We start from the raw sequence: 20,000 nt of genomic DNA on the forward strand, positions 1-20,000 counted from the left end.
GTGTTTGCTACAGCTTGGGCTGTAATCAATAATTAGGGTGGAAGTTGTAGGTTATGACCAGGTCAGCCTATTTCAAGAGTTGCAATAAAAGTCACGTTGTACAGTATGTTAGCTGTACACGGCCAATAGCTAATAGGGTCTCCCTTTGGAATATGTTCAATTTATTATGGAAAATTGCTTTGTTCTGTGAAGGAATTGGAAAAAAAAAATACAAATTATTATCAATAAAGATATATTTTTTCTATTTTATTTAATTCCTAGTCTGTCCTTAATGGGACTTTACAGTAATATTTGTATATATTTATACAGTATATAACTGACCACATAACTATCTATCTATCTATCTATCTATCTATCTATCTATCTATCTTTCTTTCTTTCTGCCTGTCTGCCTATTTTCTATTAATCTATCTATATATCAGCTATCTATCTATCTATCTATCTATCTATCTATCTATCTATCTATCTTATATTGTTAGAATACACACTGCAAAATACCCTTTACAAAATAAAATACATTAAATAAATAAATGTAAATTTAAAAAAAAATGGTTTCAATATTCCTTTAAAGATATAGCATACAATGTACTTCATTCTAGTGATATCTTTTATTGAAAAGCAGACAGGCAGACTCAGGAGTATGCATGTGTCTGGGGAACTATATAGTACTTTTGCAAGAATATTTTTTATAACGTGAACATTTACAAGAAAAATAGATGACAGCCTTGTGCTCCAGAAATTTGCACATTACCTACCTAGGTATCTCTTCACTAAAGAATACCACAAGAATTAAAGTGATTGTCAATTTTCGTTCTTTTGAACACATATTCCTGTAGGCAATCCTGATATTAACCTAACCGCCACTATACATTTATTATAAAATTAGTAATATGTAGTTTATTTTTTAGATGAAATATAGACTATTCACAGTACCTGCTCCTCCCACAGTTTACTTCCTTAGTTTTAGACATATCATGTATACAGCGGTCCCACCCGCTGTTTACGTCTCTTCAATGCGCGCTCCCGTTTTCACTTCACATTGCGCATGCGTGAAATGCTGTTTCCGCTTTCAATCAACCATAGTATTCATTGAATCAATACATTCAATGAATACTATCGTTGTGAAGAGAAGGAAACGATCTGCTAACCCAGCACCTAATAGCGCAAAAAATAAAAATACAATACAGATCGATTGTAAGTGTTTATTGAAACAGAACTTTTTAATTTAATTATGTTTTGCCTGCTAACTAATATTTTATTATTCAAACAGTATTGATTTTCAAAATAAGCTGTAATTTGAGAATACGGAGCCCTGTTACTGATGTACTTACCGAGCGGTACAGTAATTCAGAAATGACAGGGCTCCGTAAAGTAAAACTACTGCGCATGCGCAAAATGTGCACGAGCGTTAAAGGAAATCGCCGGTGAACATGATAACAACGCAGGCGCAGAAAGGAGTAGTGACGTCAGCGTAAGCGGGTGGGTCCCCCTGTGGTTAGAGCCTTGATTGGTAATAAAGACGTCAATCAGACTGACACTAAGTAGGTGCGTGTGCCGGGTGGAGGATCAAAATAATGGGAGCCAACGAACAAAATAAAAAAACAAGGTATATAACAAAAACATTGTAAATCGATGAATGAAACTGGTATTTATTTTTAATAGACATTAAGGGTAACGTTAGTGAGGATGAGCACTTTACATTCACTTTAAGCAGATCGGATAATAGAAGTAAATATGAAGATTTCTTTATAATTATATGCTCTGTCTGAATCACAAAAGAAAAAATGTTGGCTTTCATGTCCCTTTAAGAACTACACTAATTACTAGAGATGTGCAAAGCCAAAACATTCTGCTTGTCCTAATCTTTTCTAATGAATATTTGGGGAAATTAGTTTCCCTAAATATTTGTTGGCTGCGCTATTTGGTATTCATTTGGTTTTAAACTAAACAAATACTGAATATTCGTAGAACTTTTACATTAGTTTTGCGTTAAATTATTATAAATGTTCCAAAGCTACTGTTGAAAAAGTTTACCTGTAGCTTTATTCTTACCTTTAGCACACTGCAGAGTTGCGCTAACTCACTCCTATTCTTCACAGAGCCCCGGCCGCACTAATGCGTGCCATTGCGCTAAGCCTCCTATTAGCATGACTAGGGCTCTGTGAAGAAGAGGAGCAGGTAAACACAGCTCTCCAGCATGCTAAAGGTAAGTATTAACCCCTTATAGGCAATTTAAAGAAAATTAATAAATACTAACGAGTTTCGTAATTTTTTTGCTTTCTTTAAATTTCGTTGGTGCATTCATTCGGATATTCATTTCGTTAAAACAAAATGAATATAATTTTTTTCTTACAAATTTGCATTTCTAACAAAACAAATGCACAGCTTTACTAATTACACTAAAAACGTTTTGTTTTAAAGAAAATGGCTGAGTATAGGGGCAGCTTAGAAAAGACAATTTAGTTCACATTTGTAGTGCAAAATATTTTATTTATGTGTATGTTTATATTATTTTGTATGCTTTTTAAAGGAATTGTCATTTATTAAAAAGCTGTATAACAACGTTATTTTATTATTAGTCTTATCTTAGTAAATATTCCTCATGATTGATTTAATGTCATTAACATTATAAAGGGGTTACAAATAAAGTATGTCAATTTGTTGGAATTTACTCTAGACGTGCACAAAAAAATAATTGTATCTAAAAGATTTGTTTCAGATTTTTTAAAACATTCGGTTTGGCTGAATTTCAGCTATGCAGGCATTCAGTTTCGGATGAATATTGGATTCAGATTTTTTACCATTATTTCCAAAGGGAACAGCTAATATTGACAATTAATATTAACAAGAATCTTACATTATAGGATTCAAACAATTAAAGAACCTATTTTTCAATGTTGAAAGAAGATACAACTCCTGTGTGGCTAAAATCCAGTATTTATTGCCTGACCGGCTGTCCCTAACATCAGTCATTAGTAAAACTATGGCAGGATTAGACAGGGGATGATGGACAAATGAATGGTCAGACCCCCTGTACATCATTACAACCAAATGAGTTTATTAACCAAACATTATAATTCCTTTGCCTTATTCCTGCATCTTTTTTTTTTTTGCCAAATGAGAACAAATGAGTGAATCGATTTTGTCACATGATCATTCATTTTTTTTGTCCGTTTCATTCATTAATGTATTCAGCTGTTCGTATATCAAACAACTCGACGAATCACAAAAAACAGACAAATTTGTCCTAAGCCCGAATGCACATTTCTAGTTTACATGAATTTGATTGCTCATTACCTAATTAGTAGTATTCATGTAATTCTAAAGGAGAGTTGGATCTAGGACAGGGATCTGCAGAGAGGGGCATCAGATGAGTAATTGCTAAACAAAAAAACTATTGTATAAGGCAGATATAGGTGAGAATGTTATTTGAGAATATATTTAATGGGCCAGCTCAAGTTGTTTTTTGATTGGAAAAGTCAGATTCTGTTATTTATCCATAAAAAGGTACTACTATTATATAGAAATAGATCAGTTTGCAAAGGGCATACTAGACAACTACCAAAAGGTTTTCAAAACACAATTAACAAGTTGGTAATCTAACACCATATCATATTTTATCTATCTTAAAGGGATATGTAATTCAAATGCTGAATCATTTGAAAATGATGCACCATATGTATATACAAAGCTGACTAAAACATTTCACATGGACATCTCTATGTAAAAAATAAATATATTTTACTTCAAAATGTTCTCAGTAGCCACATCCTAAAAGGACTTTAAGCAGCCAAAAAGGATGCTTGTTCCAAGACTTCTGACATGCTCGTGCACAATCACCTTATTTCCCTCCATAGTTTAAGGAATTAACTATGAAATCTGACAAGATTATAATGTAATCTCACAAGATCATAATAAAGCAAAGTGTGAACTCAGTAATTATGATCCTGATTGTGTTTTTTTCTCACTATGTAGATGACAGTTAAAAGATTAACTAAAGCATAACTGCTCCCAGAGCACTTACTAGTGTGAGCTGAAGAAATTTTGAGGTAAAATATCTTCCTTTTTTACATAGAGATGTTCAAGTGATATTTTCTAGTCAGCTTTTTACAGATGTGGTGCATTAGGGTCAAGTTATTTAGTATATGGGTAACATTTAAGTAAAATCATATTTATAGGAATTCAGTCGTTTTTCAGTAGTTGTTCTATGAATGGGAATGGCAAAAATTGCTGAGCATAATCAGAACGAATAGAGATACCATAAAATGGACATTTGTTCAGGGCCAGATTAAAAAGGCAGCTGTCTATGGATACCCTTGTTCAGCAGAGCTCCCCTGTGTGGTTTTATGATATGACTTTGCCTTCTACTTCCTATAGCGTCAAATTATTTGTGTTCCATACTTAGCTATCCAACTATGATAGCAATGACTATCATGTCAAGCCAAGGAAAAAAAGTGACTCTTTCTGGAAATATACATTGTTGTCATGGAAGTACCCAGAATTCCTAGCTGTAATAATTATCACAGCAGTTTGTAACAATTTGGCAAACAAACTTTGATTACCCCTGCAGCAACATAATATTATTGATTTAAAATTGTGTATCCACTGATGCATTCAGTGCGGCTTGCTCGGTTGGTAGACAGGTTATGTTCCTCTGTGCTTACAGAGCAACACACTAATTTAAATAGGAATTTGGCTAGCAATATGTTTGCCAAGATAATGGTCTACTGACTTCTTTATTTTACATTCAAGTTAATTAGAATGTGAACTTTGACAGCTTCTCACAAGACTTTAATAAGACAATGTCACAAATTAAGAGGCTGAGTTTTGCTGCTGTGAGGATAACAGCATATACAGAAAAGACACCACTGATGTTTTAGCCTAATGACTGTTTTTACACCCAGTACAGAGTGGTGTAATGAGGCAGAGGATTGGTGGATGGAAGCAAACTGTGTTCTGCTTGCTGCGGACTGTTAATTACTCAACGTGATTCAAATCAAATTTTTGAACTTTAATGTCGCAGTATATTTGCACAATGCTATGTTTATGGTAGTAAAATGCTGAGTTTTATATAAAGATGTATTTTGTTTTGATATCCCAGGTTCCGAGTAACCAATTTCCCTATTTAATTAATGCAAACAAACTACTTAATAGTCAGTACGAATTTTTTTTACTATGTTCTCTAATAAAAAGGACACCAAACATCACATATTTTAAACCTTCAACTGAAAAAACTTTTACAATTAAAAGTTTTTGTCCAAGACCTGGGCTTGAATTAATGTATTAATATAGATATTTAGACCCATGTTGCTAATTACTTCCTGTTTTTATTGGCCACCTGAGGAGGTTATAGGAAACATTACAATTAGAACACAAAGAGATTCAGTGGATTTTCCACAGGGCTGGGTAACAAGTGGAGCACTATTTTGCATCAGATTTCTAGTGTAAATTGCGCTTCAGTGGAGTTGATGCAATTTTTTTTAGCAGCGGGGGCTGCTTTGGAGGCCCATCATTTAGGCTCGACTGAAATGGAAGTAAAGAAGCAGCAGTCATAAGACCCCTGTTCCTTAACTTGTCCGTCACCTTTTAGGTAGCAGATTGAAATCATACCGATCTGATCCGGATGATTGACAGCCCCTGCTAGCAGCCAATTGGCTGCCAGTCAGCAGGGGGCGACATTGCACAAACATTTCACTTTGAATAAATCTATCCCTATGAGTAAACTGTATTGCAATTTAAAAGTAATGTTTTTTGCTCAAGTGCAAATATCCTTTGTGCGCAAGTTATCAGAGTAGCAACGTAACCTTGTTTTTCATTGATAAGTTACCAGAAACCAACTGGTTTTGTGCTAAACTAAATCAAATTACAAATATAACCTTCAGAAGGTTATTGATACCGTTGTACAGTGTAAAATGATAATAGCAATTTACATATGTAACATTTTTATTTACAAAATAATAGCAAAAAATATATTAATTATTTATGTATTTGAGCTGGGGCATTATAGGTATACAGTGCATGTGTGTAGGGTGTGTTATTTACATACATTATACTGTAAAATTAAGAGACATGAAATCCAAACATTTTCTTTCATGATTCAGACAGAGCATGTGATTTTTAAACAACTTTCCAATTTTTGTTTTATTTACTTCATTCTCTTGGTATCCTTAGTTGAAAAGCTTACCTTATTGGTACCTACTTATTGGGCTAGATTACAAGTGGTGCTCTAATTTTTTTTTCACTCAAACAATAACTGTGCTTAAAATTTTAGCGCAAATGTATTTGCATGCAATTTACAAGTTAGCGCAGGCCAAAGACTTCTTCTTCCCATAGACTTCTATAGGTCATGGTACAAAAAAAACCCCATAGGAATTTCAAGTATTTCTATTCAAAACACATTAAAACATAAAAAAGAATAAAAATGATATTGCATGTTTCAAGGTATTTGGCTGAGAAAAGATTGAAGTTCAGCGCTACAATTAAAGAACTTATCCTAGCAAGGCAATGAAGATGTTCACTTAGCGCCTTGAGACCCTTTTGGGTGAATAGCCTCGCTTTAAAGGAACCCAATAGATACATAGATAGAAAGATAGATAGATAGACGGAGTGTTACCTCAATCCATATGAGGTAAGTAGCCTCTTAGTGGGGGGTTGGAGCAGCTCTCCCGTGGATATCCCTTGTCTGTTCACAGGGTGTGGGCATGTGAGAATAAATCAACAAAGTCGCAAAAATTGTTTACAATTTATTATAGTGGCATAAGAGCTTAAAAATGCACTCACAAAATGCATTAGAAAAATAATAAAATTGCTATAAACTGGGTACTGGCAGTCAGCATTCAGTACCTAAGATGGCGGCTTATAGAAAGATGGGGAAGGGTTATAGAGCTGTTTGGGAAGGATCAGGGTGGTGGTAGGGTTGAAGATTGAGCCCTACAATGAAACAAAATAAAAATAATAAAAAAGAAATGCCCTAAACCTGCAAAATGACAAACTGTTTGCCATTCTCTAAGATGTGGTGACCACTGGCAGGTGAGGGAGGGAAGAGAGTTGTTTAGGAGGAATACGGTAGGGATCAGGGAGGTGGGAGGTGTCAGATGGGAGGGTAATCTCTACACTACAGCTAAAATTACCCTTACAAGCTACTTGATTAACCTCTTCACTGCTGTGAATTTTAGAAGTGTGATGCGCTGCTGCAATTAGCGGCCTTCAAAAATGGGCCTTGATCAATGCCTTGGGTTGTCTACTAAAAAAAATAAATAGTTTTGATAGGTAAATAAAAAAAACAAAAAAACAAGAATCTATTTCTGTTTAAATTGAGTGATAGCAAAAATGCCAATTCACGGTCCTGAAGGGGTTAATAATATTAAAATGATATTTTGTTATTAAAAAGCGTATATATGAGTGTTATAGTTTATTTTATTATGTTCTTATGTGTTTGGTGAAATTTAGTGTTAACCATTATACTTTTCTTATTATTCTAGCACAGTTCCTGCTTTTGCTCGAACGCAATCTATAACTTACAACTTGTAATTCTAGCACTATTTAGCGTGGTCATGATATCCATTGAAAGCATAGGTTGCGCTAGAGCAATGTCGGCTGTGCTAATGATTCACTGGTAAATGTTTTTTTAACCATAGACTTGTAATATCAAGTTGAGCGCAAATGATAGTGTGGTCCAAAAAAAATGAGTATTGCGACGCACACTATCATTAGCACGCCACTTGTAATCTGGGCCATTTTCGTGTTGCTGCAAGAGGTATAATTTATTGGGCCATTTATCCCAATGTGGCTGCACCTCACTGACGAGGCCCATAGGAGGCCGAAACGATCGTCTGGGGTTGTCATGTTCCTTGTTCAGAGGAGAATTGCCTGGTATTTCGGGGCTGGACTGACCTTACTTGGCAGGATCAGACTGATATACTTCAGGAAAGTTTTCTTCTGTGAAAAGCACACTGGTCTAAAAGAGGCTGCTTCCGGGTGGTAAATCGCCATAGAACAAGCCACTGAGCTGTTGTTCGTTCCTGGTAGAGCGCTTCTCTCTTTGTATGCAAATTATTATGACCCTGGGGAAGTCTCCCTATGGGTGATGGGGGAAACCAGACGTGGACTCCTTGCCCAGTGTGCTTAGAGGAATGTGGCTGCACCTCACTGACGAGGCCCATAGGAGGCCGAAACGATCGTCTGGGGTTGTCATGTTCCTTGTTCAGAGGAGAATTGCCTGGTATTTCGGGGCTAGACTGACCTTACTTGGCAGGATCAGACTGATATACTTCAGGAAAATTTTCTTCTGTGAAAAGCACACTGGTCTAAAAGAGGCTGCTTCCGGGTGGTAAATCGCCATAGAACAAGCCACTGAGCTGTTGTTCGTTCCTGGTAGAGCGCTTCTCTCTTTGTATGCCATTTATCACAAATACATATGTAATAGGGGCACTCACTGGAAATCAGCTAGAAAAGATAGATGAATTGAGCCTCAATGAATTTCGAACATAAGGTCGCCCTAACCATGAAACCCTTTGTCAGCCTAATGAGCGTGTGTCCATAAATCATGCCCACTGATAAATATCTAAGCTGCATCAATAAACATTCAGTTAATCTTTTTAGCTTTATTATAAAAAAAACCTAAAAACTATAATTATGCTTAAAGGGACATTAATACCTCTTGATTTTGTGTAAAGATTGTACTTTGTCCGACTCTCACTAGAGAAGCCAAAAAGCAAAATCTGTAACCTTGTTTTCAAAATGATGCAAATTGCCAGTTGATTTGCAGCATTTGAAGGCAACAGAACTTGCTTTTTGGCCTCTCTAAGGAGAGTGAGACACAGAGGTGTGTAATGTCCTTTTAACCTCTTAAGGACATATGACAGAATTTTTCCGTCATAAAACAATTGAGCAAACTGAAAGCTGTGACCTTAAAGGGTTAATCTGTTGTGAAATGTAATGCACCCAACTGTAATTGATGAAAATACAAATACTTTACAATATCTTCAAAAGTTTTAATAAGTTATAGTAACCATAAAAGAAACACTTATATAATTATGAAAATTAGTGTACAGCTGATACTAAATGCCAACCCCCCTTAAAGAGACAGTAACGTCAAAACTAAACTTTCAGGATTCAGATAGAGCATTCTATTATAACCAGTTAAGTTCTATTATCGAATTTGCTTTGTTCTCTTGGTCTCCTTTATTGAAAAGCATACCAAGGTAGGCTCAGGAGCAGTAACGCATTACTGAAAGTTAGCTGCTCATTGGTGGGTGCACATATATGTTTATTGCCACTGGCACACTGAATGTGTTCAGATTGCTCCCATTAGTGCAATGTTGCTCTTTCAGCAAAGAATACCAAGAGAATAAAGCAATTTTTATAACAGAAGTAAATTGGAAAGTTATTTAAAATTGTATTCTACATCTGAATCATAATTTTGGGTTTCATGTCCCTTTAATATAAAGTGAACATATATTTAATTAGAAATTAATGCCCCATAAGCAGATTACATTTAGTTCAGATCTTTAATTTATTGAAGCAGTTGCATATAATCTGAATATAAAATACATAATTTATTCTGCTTCACAGCAACATTAATGTATTTCTTAATGGAGGAAAATATTCCACCCTTGCAATAACCACAGTCTGAATCAATTTGCTTGAAGAAGTACGATCTTAGTTATGAAAAGTGGGATCTATGCCATAACTCATTATTACATGTATTGCCTTTCTAAATTGCATGTTTTCTCTTGTTCCTTTCAGTAACGTAAATGTAGCATAACTATTGATTTAAAGGGACATATTACTCAAATGTTTTTTTATCGTGTATATTAGAGCAGCAGTTAAACATATTTTTTGTGTAAAAAATAGTTCTGTAAAATCTGTTCAATGAATATGAAATGAACAAGATGATTATATATTGAGTCCTAGGACTCTACTGCTCATTGGCTTACAGGGGCATCTCCAACAGACAACATTTCTTATTCAGTACAGGAACATCCATTTTTCAAAAATCAAATCTCAGTAGTACATTTAAAAAAAATATATCTTTCAGATAGAAAATAGAACATTTTTATGTCATGTTCCTTTAGGATGGTTAAAACAGCAACATAATTATAGGGATATGAAACTACCAGATGTGTTACCATGCATTGAAAGGTACATGATATAAATTGTATAGAATATTTTTTTTCCCATGAAAAATGTATCATTGAAGATTTTGGAATAACTAATTTTTTACCATAAAAAAGTTTGCCCTCATTATTATAATTTTATTTCTAGCCAATAGGGAAGCAGAATTGGGAATTGGTTTTGATAATTTGGAGCAGCTCCACAGACAAAATATTATTTCCCTGGAAATGTTATAACTTACAGAAGGCCTGTTGCTACTGATTTAAAATAACAATTGTGTATCAGACACCATATATATATATATATATATATATATATATATATATATATATATATATATATATATATATATATATATCCTTTATTAGTTGCAAGCTGTCATGCACTAAAATACCGTAGTATATTAGTTATGAGGGATAGATGATGTTACAAAATAGCCCCTCCCCAAAGCTCTGTCTTTGGCTTCACCCTATGGGCCAGAATGCAAGTGGAGCGCTAAATATCGCTTTCTAGAAAGTGATATTTGTGCTCCACTGTGTAATACCAGCGCACGCTAATGGGGGAAATTAGCGCAGCGATGGGCAGCAGTTAGTAAATATATATGTGCCTGCTGATATACATATATATTTATACCTATATATGTATATAATTAATACATAAATATATAGATATAAGCGCATATATATATATATATATATATTACCACCAAAAAAAAACAGCGCCGAAAAGGCTAATGGAGATAAACGGAGAATAGAATATAAAACAATAAATTATACAAAAGCTAAGAACATATAAATGAACACTTAATCGATAAAATAAATAATTAATAATTAGTGTGATCAGCTCATGTGTGTATCTGGAGCCTGCTGCACACAAATATAAAACCATATATTGATGATATGCTGAGAGTCAAGTCAGTAAAACAAAAAGAATCACCAAATAAACTGGTAAAGATTATTTCATATAGGCTGCAAAAACTGTGAAATTTCCAGAGTGATAGTCTTAATAGTCACCACTGTTAATGCCCTCTAATAACATCTAATGTGATTCGACTAATTCCTCCTGGGTGCTGCTTCAATAGAGAGACAGGTTGCCACTGCTTCACCAAAAGGAACAGATTCTGCAAAAGAGATAAAAGCGCAACCCAGATTCAAGGTAGTATTGAACAGCTTTATTCAAACACACTGTGCTAAGTTGCACTTACAGAATTCCAAATAAAAATGGGCACAGCAAACAGATTACAGCAAAGTTCAGTAACACTGATAACTCCGGATCCTTTGCGTGCTGTAGTGTCGACACCTTAGCTCTCCACAGGGCAAAAGACAGCTGATTGCTGCACAGTAATGGGAGTAAATCTTAAGGGGTCTTAGATTGCAGGAAATATCACTCTACGCGTTTCGTCCGCCTTTTAAGCGTACTTTGTCAAGAGATTTAAAATAATGGACATCTGAACTTTGCCGTAATCTGTTTGCTGTGCCAATTTTTATTTGGAATTCTGTAAGTGCAACTTAGCACATTGTGTTTGAATAAAGCTGTTCAATACTACATTGAATCTGGGTTGCGCTTTTATCTCTTTCGCAGAATGAGAGTGCAAAAAACGAAACTTGATCCTGTGGTCAATAAAATAAAAACTTTCTTTATTGTATTCCAATCGGTAAAAACCCAGGGGGGGGTCCAACACTTACAACACTGAGCACTGTGTACTCAAGCTGACATGTTTCAGTGTAATACCGTAATCATAGCTGATGGAGTACACCAGTGCTAGTCTATTAAAAGGCAATGAAATTCTTCCATTGGTTAACAATTAAAAAATGTACAGGTTGTCAGTAGAATTAACATTAACCTATTCCTTTCTAGGCAGAAATGTGTGTGCAGATATAATCCCCAACATGTAAGAGTATATAACTGTGAATGCAAGCCAATGCTCATCTTATCATACAATACTATGCAACTTAATATAATAACATGCTGGGATAAATGCAGAAATTATTTAGTATTACAAATCCTTACTGATAAAGCAACCCCTTAATGGAGGAAGGCAATTTGTGATTACAAATGTAGAAGAGAGAGGACATATTTATATAATCATATGAAAAGAAAAACATGGATCCTAACTTGTATATACCCCTTATTATATACGCTTATATCAATACCAAAAGCAAATGAAAAAATGAAAAAAACCTTATTGAACGTATAAAATTATATTACCACAATGGGCACATTAGAAATATTAAATGTTGGGAGATATATGAAATTGTATAAGATATAATGTACCAAAGACGTTATCAAATTACATCATCTATCATAAAAGGAGAATTCAACCTAATACATTTCCCAAAATAATGTTGCATGTGCGTCAATACCTGACCTGTCAAGTATGATGTTATACAAATGCACCTATTTATTAGTGCATTATTTGAAACGTATTATAAGATATAAACTACGACACCTACTAAATAAATAAATCAGATATCCTATCTAGGGACATACAAAGATATATTTATATTATTAGTAATGAGACTCCCTAAAGAAAGGTGCATACACGCATTACTTTAGATGCATCCCCAAAGCCATGTAAAATGTAAACATTAATGCCTAATATATCATGGCTAAGCAGGTATAAATGTATACTCATTCCTGCAAAACAAAACTATTGTAGTATCCCATTATCTACTTTACAGACTTAGCTAAAATGTGGCTAAATTATACACAAACCCCTAAATTACTACATAGATGCATAAATTGGATGCACACACATATAATTACTGACTAACATCATAGTATCAATGTAAAAATTAGTGCGTTAGTGCTTAACCAAAATATATATATATATATATATGTAGAGGGAGTGGAAATACAGAGTGGCATCTACTTATCAAGCAGTCAACTTACTTGCATTCGACGGCACCAATACGCTCGCCTAAGATCGCCTAACATCGCGGCCGCGGACCTGAATATGATATCCAAAGTTACCAAAAAAGCTGTCAAAAAGCCGCGCACCAAGTACGGGGCGATGAACAGCGGACTGTTGTTAACTAACAGTCATCGATCTCGCTGCTCTTCGGCTTTTTCACAGCTTTATTGGTACCCTGTCACTAAACACCCACACTATACTATACTGTTTACCCCCTATACCTCCGCTCCCTGAGCCCACCGCAACTCTAATAAATGTATTAACCCCTAAACCGCTGCTCATAGACCCCGCCGCAACTAAATAAAGTGTTTAACCCCTAAACCACCGCTCACCGAGCCCACCGCCACCTACATTATACTTATTAACCCCTAATCTGCTGCCCCCTACACCGCCGCCACCTACATTATACTTATTAAACCCTAATCTGCTGCCCCCTACACTGCCGTCACCTACATTATACCTATTAACCCCTAATCTGCCACCCCCTACACTTCCGCCACCTACATTATACTTATTAACCCCTAATCTGCGGGGCCCTACACCGCCGACACCTACATTATATTTATTAACCCCTAATCTGCCCCCCCTACATTGCCGCCACCTACATTATACTTATTAACCCCTAATCTGCCTCCCCCTACACCGCAGCCACCTACATTATATTTATTAACCCCTAATCTGCCCCTCCTACACCGCCGCCACCTACATTATACTTATTAACCCCTAATCTGCCCCCCCCTACACCGCCGCCACTATATTAAATGTATTAACCCCTAAATCTAAGTCTAACCCTAACACCCACTAGCTTAAATATAATTTAAATAAATATAAATAAATATTCCTATGATTAAATAAATTATTCCTATTTAAACCTAATTACTTACCTATAAAATAAACCCTAAGCTAGCTACAATATAACTAATAGTTACATTGTAGCTAGCTTAGTGTTTATTTTTATTTTACAGGCAAGTTTGTATTTATTTTAACTAGGTACAATAGTTATTAAATAGTTATTAACTATTTAATAACTTCCTAGTTAAAATAAATACAAATATACCTGTAAAATAAAACCTAACCTAAATTACATTTACACCTAACACTACACTATATTTAAATAAATTCCCTAAACTAAATACAATTAAATACAATTAAATAAAATTATCTAAAGTACAAAAACCCCCCACTAAATTACCGAAAATGATAAACCAATTACAAGATTTTTAAACTAATTACACCTAATCTAATCCCCCTAACAAAATAAAAAAATTAAAAATAGCCCTTAAAAGGGCCTTTTGCGGGGCATTGCCCCAAAGTAATCAGCTCTTTTACCTGTAAAAAAAATTACAACCCCCCAACATTTAAACCCACCACCAACACAACCAACCCTATTCTAAAACCCACCCAATACCCCCTTAAAAAAAACCTAACACTAACCCCATGAAGATCACCTTACCGTAGAAGTCTTCACCCAACCGGGCTGAAGTCCTCAACGAATCCGGCAGAAGTGGTCCTCCAGACAGGCAGAAGTGGTCCTCCAGACTGGCAGAAGTGGTCCTCCAGACGGGCAGAAGTATTCATCCAGACAGCATCTTCTATCTTCATCCATCCGGCGCGGAGCGGCTCCATCTTCAAGACATCCGACGCGGAGCATCCTCTTCTGACAACGTCTTCTTGTTGAATGAAGGTACCTTTAAGTGAAGTCATCCAAGATGGCGTCCCTTCAATTCCGATTGGCTGATAGAATTCTATCAGCCAATCGGAATTAAGGCAGAAAAAAATCCTATTGGCTGATGCAATCAGCCAATAGGATTGATCTCGCATTTTATTGGCTGATTGGATGACGTCACTTAAAGGTACCTTCATTCAACAAGAAGACGTCGTCAGAAGAGGATATTCCGCATCGGATGTCTTGAAGATGGACCTGCACAGCGCCGGATGGATGAAGATAGAAGATGCCGTCTGGATGAAGACTTCTGCCCGTCTGGAGGACCACTTCTGCCCGTCTGGAGGACCACTTCTGCTGGATTCATTGAGGACTTCGGCCCGGTTGGGTGAAGACTTCTCACGGTAAGGTGATCTTCAAGGGGTTAGTGTTAGGTTTTTTTAAGGGGGTATTGGGTGGGTTTTAGAGTAGGGTTGGTTGTGTGGGTGGTGGGTTTTAATGTTGGGGGGTTTGTAATTTGTTTTTAAAGGTAAAAGAGCTGATTACTTTGGGGCAATGCCCCGCAAATGGCCCTTTTAAGGGCTATTTGTAATTTAGTAGGGTAGGGCTTTTTTATTTTGGGGGGGCTTTTTTATTTTGTTAGGGGGATTAGATTAGGTGTAATTAGTTTAAAAATCTTGTAATTGGCAGATTAGGGGTTAATAAATTTAATATAGTGGCGGTGGTGTAGAGGGGGGTAGATTAGGGGTTAATAAGTATAATGTAGGTGGCGGCAGTGTAGGGGGGGCAGATTAGGGGTTAATAAATTTAATATAGTGGCGGCGGTGTAGGGGGGAAGATTAGGGGTTAATAATATAATGTAGGTAGCGGTGGTGTATCAGCCAATCGGAATCTAAGGGACGCCATCTTGGATGACGTCACTTAAAGGTACCTTAATTCGTCGGTTAGTCGTCGTTGGAAGAGGATGCTCTGCGCCGGATGTCTTGAAGATGGAGCCGCTCCGCGCCGGATGGATGAAGATAGAAGATGCCGTCTGGATGAAGACTTCTGTCCGTCTGGAGGACCACTTCTCCCGGCTTGGATGAAGACTTCTCCCGGCTTCGTTGAGGACTTCTCCCAGCTTCTTGAGGATGGATGTCGGATCTTCAAAACTGTAAGTGGATCTTCAGGGGTTAGTGTTAGGATTTTTTAAGGGTGTATTGGGTGGGTTTTATTTAATTTGCCCGTTTGCGAGCACGCAATAATTTAGCGCTCCACTTGTAATCTATCTCCCTTGGTTTCAGTAACAGACAAAACAATTATTTACCACTTTGGCTGCCAGTAACATACACAACATTAATTTGACCCTCCTTAAATTTCAGGAACACACATACAAAGGTGTTTTAAAATCCCCATGGTTATAACTAAAAATACTGACAAATTGTACAATATATAACTAGAACAGAACAGTGTTTTAACACTCCCATGACTCAGAATGCCAGAGTGACGTCACCAGGGCCAGGCATGGTTATGTCACATAAAGCCCCAAAACCAGTAAGTGAAACTTCACCTCAATAGGATTTAAGGGAGCTGGATGGGGGGCATTTAAAACCCTGACCCCCATGACCCCATATTTTAACACTCAAAACCCCTCTTTAACATAAAACCACTATACAGTTTTTTACAGACTGATGATCACTGTGTTAACAGTGATCACCTGGGGTGTGTAAATGTGCATATATTTGAGTAGCGGCTCATGGGAGCCGATGTGTGCACATTAAAGTTATATACTATACATATAACCACATGGCCTTTTTTATTTGTAGACCTTCACCTTCTTTTTAAAACAGAGTTTAGGGGGAAAAAACACGCACAATTTTTTACAACATTGTTTATTAAATGTTAATAAAAAATATATATTTTTTTACATATTTTGTTGTTGAGCTTTATACATATAATAATGGCATAAAATAATATAATTCTGCTGGGTCTGCTGAAAAAAACAACAACATATCATATGTGTGGGTTTCTCACTAAAAAATATCATATAGTGGGGCTTAAATATGAGCAGCATTTAAAAAACCCAAAAACAGCTCTGCACAGGGTTGACAATGGCTGAGCAGTTTAATGGTGAAATACTGAGCAGTACTGTAAAGGCATGGGATCCCTCCTTGCTGATGCCCCCATTGTAAGACTTTTTTTTAAGGAATCCAAGGTTGCTGGTACAGCCAATAACATTCCATGCCTCCCGTGTGATATATCCATAAATTGAATCTATGGGGTGCACATTCTCTCCTGGGTCTCTTCTGAGTCTATGGATTGTGTGAGACAGCTCATGCATCAGTAATGCACATGCACTTACCTGTATTTTACTAACCTGCAAACCACACCCAACCTTTTCAACCAACTTTTTTACACAAATTGTTGAAACGTTGAAGCTTTGTGGATAAACGTCAATATTTTGTATTTATGTATTTATTTTAAACTAAATATATTTTTTTAAATGTTAGTTCCTTGTTCTTTTTCCAGTATCCTCCTCCTCTCTCAAGTTTCTATTTTACATTTGACTGATGGTGCCGAACCTGTATTTTATTTTATTTTAATAATCCACACAAATGAAAGGTAGATTTTCATTAATTATGTGTGTGTGCGTAGTTGTATGTAATTCTAATTAATTAATTTGTCCTAATGTCTCCTTATATGGTTTTTAAATTTGGACTCATTTTAAAGTGATTTAATTGTATATTTTTTTTGGTATAAAAAGATAAAGTAATATTGAAATAAATAAATGTTATTTTTACCAAAACTTTTGAAGTCATACATGAGAAATTGTAAGGCAGTTTTCACTCCATTTAAAAAAAATCTAATTTAACTAATAATAAGAGGTGCCAAATTAATGAGAAAAGAAATTTAAATTAGATTTTTTTTTCTCAAAACAATGCCTAGTCAAACATACAAAGAGAAAAAAATAAAATATATATATATATATATAAAAAAAGAAATATGCATTCAGGATTTGTATGCAAACAGTGTGCATATTTCTTGTTAGCCTATTGATTCCAATACTGCACCCAGGTGGATGTCTTCTGGTGGGGTTTAAGCAACTGTTTGAATGCATATACTGTATATACATATATATATATATTTACTGTATATACATATATATATATATTTACTGTATATACATATATATATATATATTTACTGTATATACATATATATATATACACAAACACACACATATTATACTGCTTTTATAGTGTATAAAATAAAATATTCAAACAAAACCTCTCCTTTGCTCATTCTTAATATATATCTGTGGTTTCTTTACTACCAGGAATTATAAGCCGTGAGGCTGCAGAAGAGTTGCTCATGAACAAGCCTGAGGGTTCCTTCCTGGTGAGGGTTAGCGAGAAGATCTGGGGGTACGCCCTCTCTTACCGTCAGCAGACAGGATTTAAGCATTTTCTGGTAGATGCATCAGGAGACTTTTACAGCTTTCTTGGGGTAGACCCCAATAAACATGCAACACTTACAGACCTCATTGACTTTCATAAGGTAATATTTTAATATTGCGTTGACATATTGAGCGCCTTAAAAGAAATGGTTTGCAGCATTTAATTTAATATAGTAAATGGAATATGTGGACTCAATCCAAGTCCAATAACTGCAAATTAAATGATATTGTTAGAGATTGGAAAGAACAAGACAGACTCTCGTTGGTTTCATGTATTCTACACACATATTCTACAAACTATTATTATTTTTACAGCCTTTTTTGCAGCAGTAGATTAGTGCGTGTTACAATACACATGCCTCACTACAGAATCCTATTTTATGACGTAGCATTGAAAAATACAAAGAATAATGTTTTACAGAAAGGGCTGACTGATAAAATGGATATACATTAAAAACTGAAAAAAGTGTTACCATGTAACAAATATTAGTATTAATGGGTGGTCTCTATACATCCACAGTCTAATATCAGGATATCAGCAATATAACGCTTAGAACTCAACTCCCCTGCGTCCTAGAAGGTCACATGACCCCTGAATTAAAAATTAAGATCTACTTTTTCAAATTAGTCTCTCTGTACATCATGTGTTTGATGTGAATGTGGATGTTTCTTAACCAATTTAAAAAACAAATTAGAAAACATAATATCTCAACCTTACACTGTATATACAGTATATTATTATTAACAGCAGTGCAGGAACCTAATAAAGAGAACGCCACAATACAATGTAAATGAGTAACAGTTAATTAAACATTAATTAATATTTTAATTTAAACTTTTTAATTTATTAAAAATGTATTATATTGACTGTGTGACACATCTTGTGCCTATTAACACCCCCTTCTTTAATCCCACTGTGTCCCATGGGGGTGTACCACCCACTTTGGTAACTATCGGTCTACCCACTCAGTGGTTGGTGTGAATGCAGCAATTAAATAAACCATTATGCATCAACTTTAAAGATAACAAGAAAGGGTGTTAAAGCTCTCAGCCAAAAAAATATTTCAATACAGAAATTAAGCCCATTATTTGAAAGATACTGCTCTTTCCAATTATGGTTTAAATTGAAGATGTACATTAATGCATTTCAGTTTTTAACAGAAACATTTTTGTTTTACATATTTATTAGTAAAAATGCTTCTAGTTATATTTATGTCTGTCTCAGTGACAGCTGCTACTGTGCACAGATAATATGTACATACTGTATGTCCTTTGCACTCTTATTCAAACACTCAGAAAGCTGTCAGCAACATATATTTATCGGTGAGGATGCCAATTGTGTCATCATTGGTGCAATATACTGTATGCTCTCTGAACAGGCACGGTACTTAAATGCTGATGCACAGGGTGGGAAAGCTATCATTGAAACCAATACACGTGTGTTGCAAAAATGCTTATATTACAGAATGAAATATACGCATGCCCATTTCAGATTTGAACTTAGGTCCCTTTATCTTGCTGGATACTTTCTTTAAAGCAAAAACAGACTATACTGTATATTGAATTTGTTTATCTATATTGGTATTATTTTACTAGGCATACATTGTTCCGCCCCTGGAAAAATGAATTTGACTTCCTATGGGTTTTTTCTGGCATTCTAACAATTCTGTAATGTTATTCTATGGGTGTTGATATACTGATCTGAACCATATAAACTCATTGTGATGCTGAATTTCATTATATTATGCTAGTGTGGTAGGTCTTCAGCTATCTAAATAATATAATGAAGAAAATATTATGCACACAATAAGAAAATCATTTGCATGCTATGTTATTCTGATTCTTATTTGTTATTGAGGAACAATATATAA

The 20,000-nt window shown here is 35.3% G+C and overlaps 1 protein-coding gene across 1 annotated transcript in view; it reads left to right on the forward strand.

Annotated features, from left to right (window-relative positions):
- The window catches only part of SH2D4B (SH2 domain containing 4B), a 234,345-nt gene that overhangs the window by 214,141 nt on the left and 204 nt on the right, over positions 1-20,000 (forward strand). Inside the window, exon 7 of the mRNA XM_053692068.1 lies at positions 18,010-18,230. Coding sequence (XP_053548043.1) covers positions 18,010-18,230 — 221 coding nt within the window. The remainder of the gene's footprint in view (positions 1-18,009; positions 18,231-20,000) is intronic.

Source organism: Bombina bombina, chromosome 9, assembly GCF_027579735.1.
Source record: "Bombina bombina isolate aBomBom1 chromosome 9, aBomBom1.pri, whole genome shotgun sequence".
In the NCBI taxonomy this organism is placed as follows: Eukaryota; Metazoa; Chordata; class Amphibia; order Anura; family Bombinatoridae; genus Bombina; species Bombina bombina.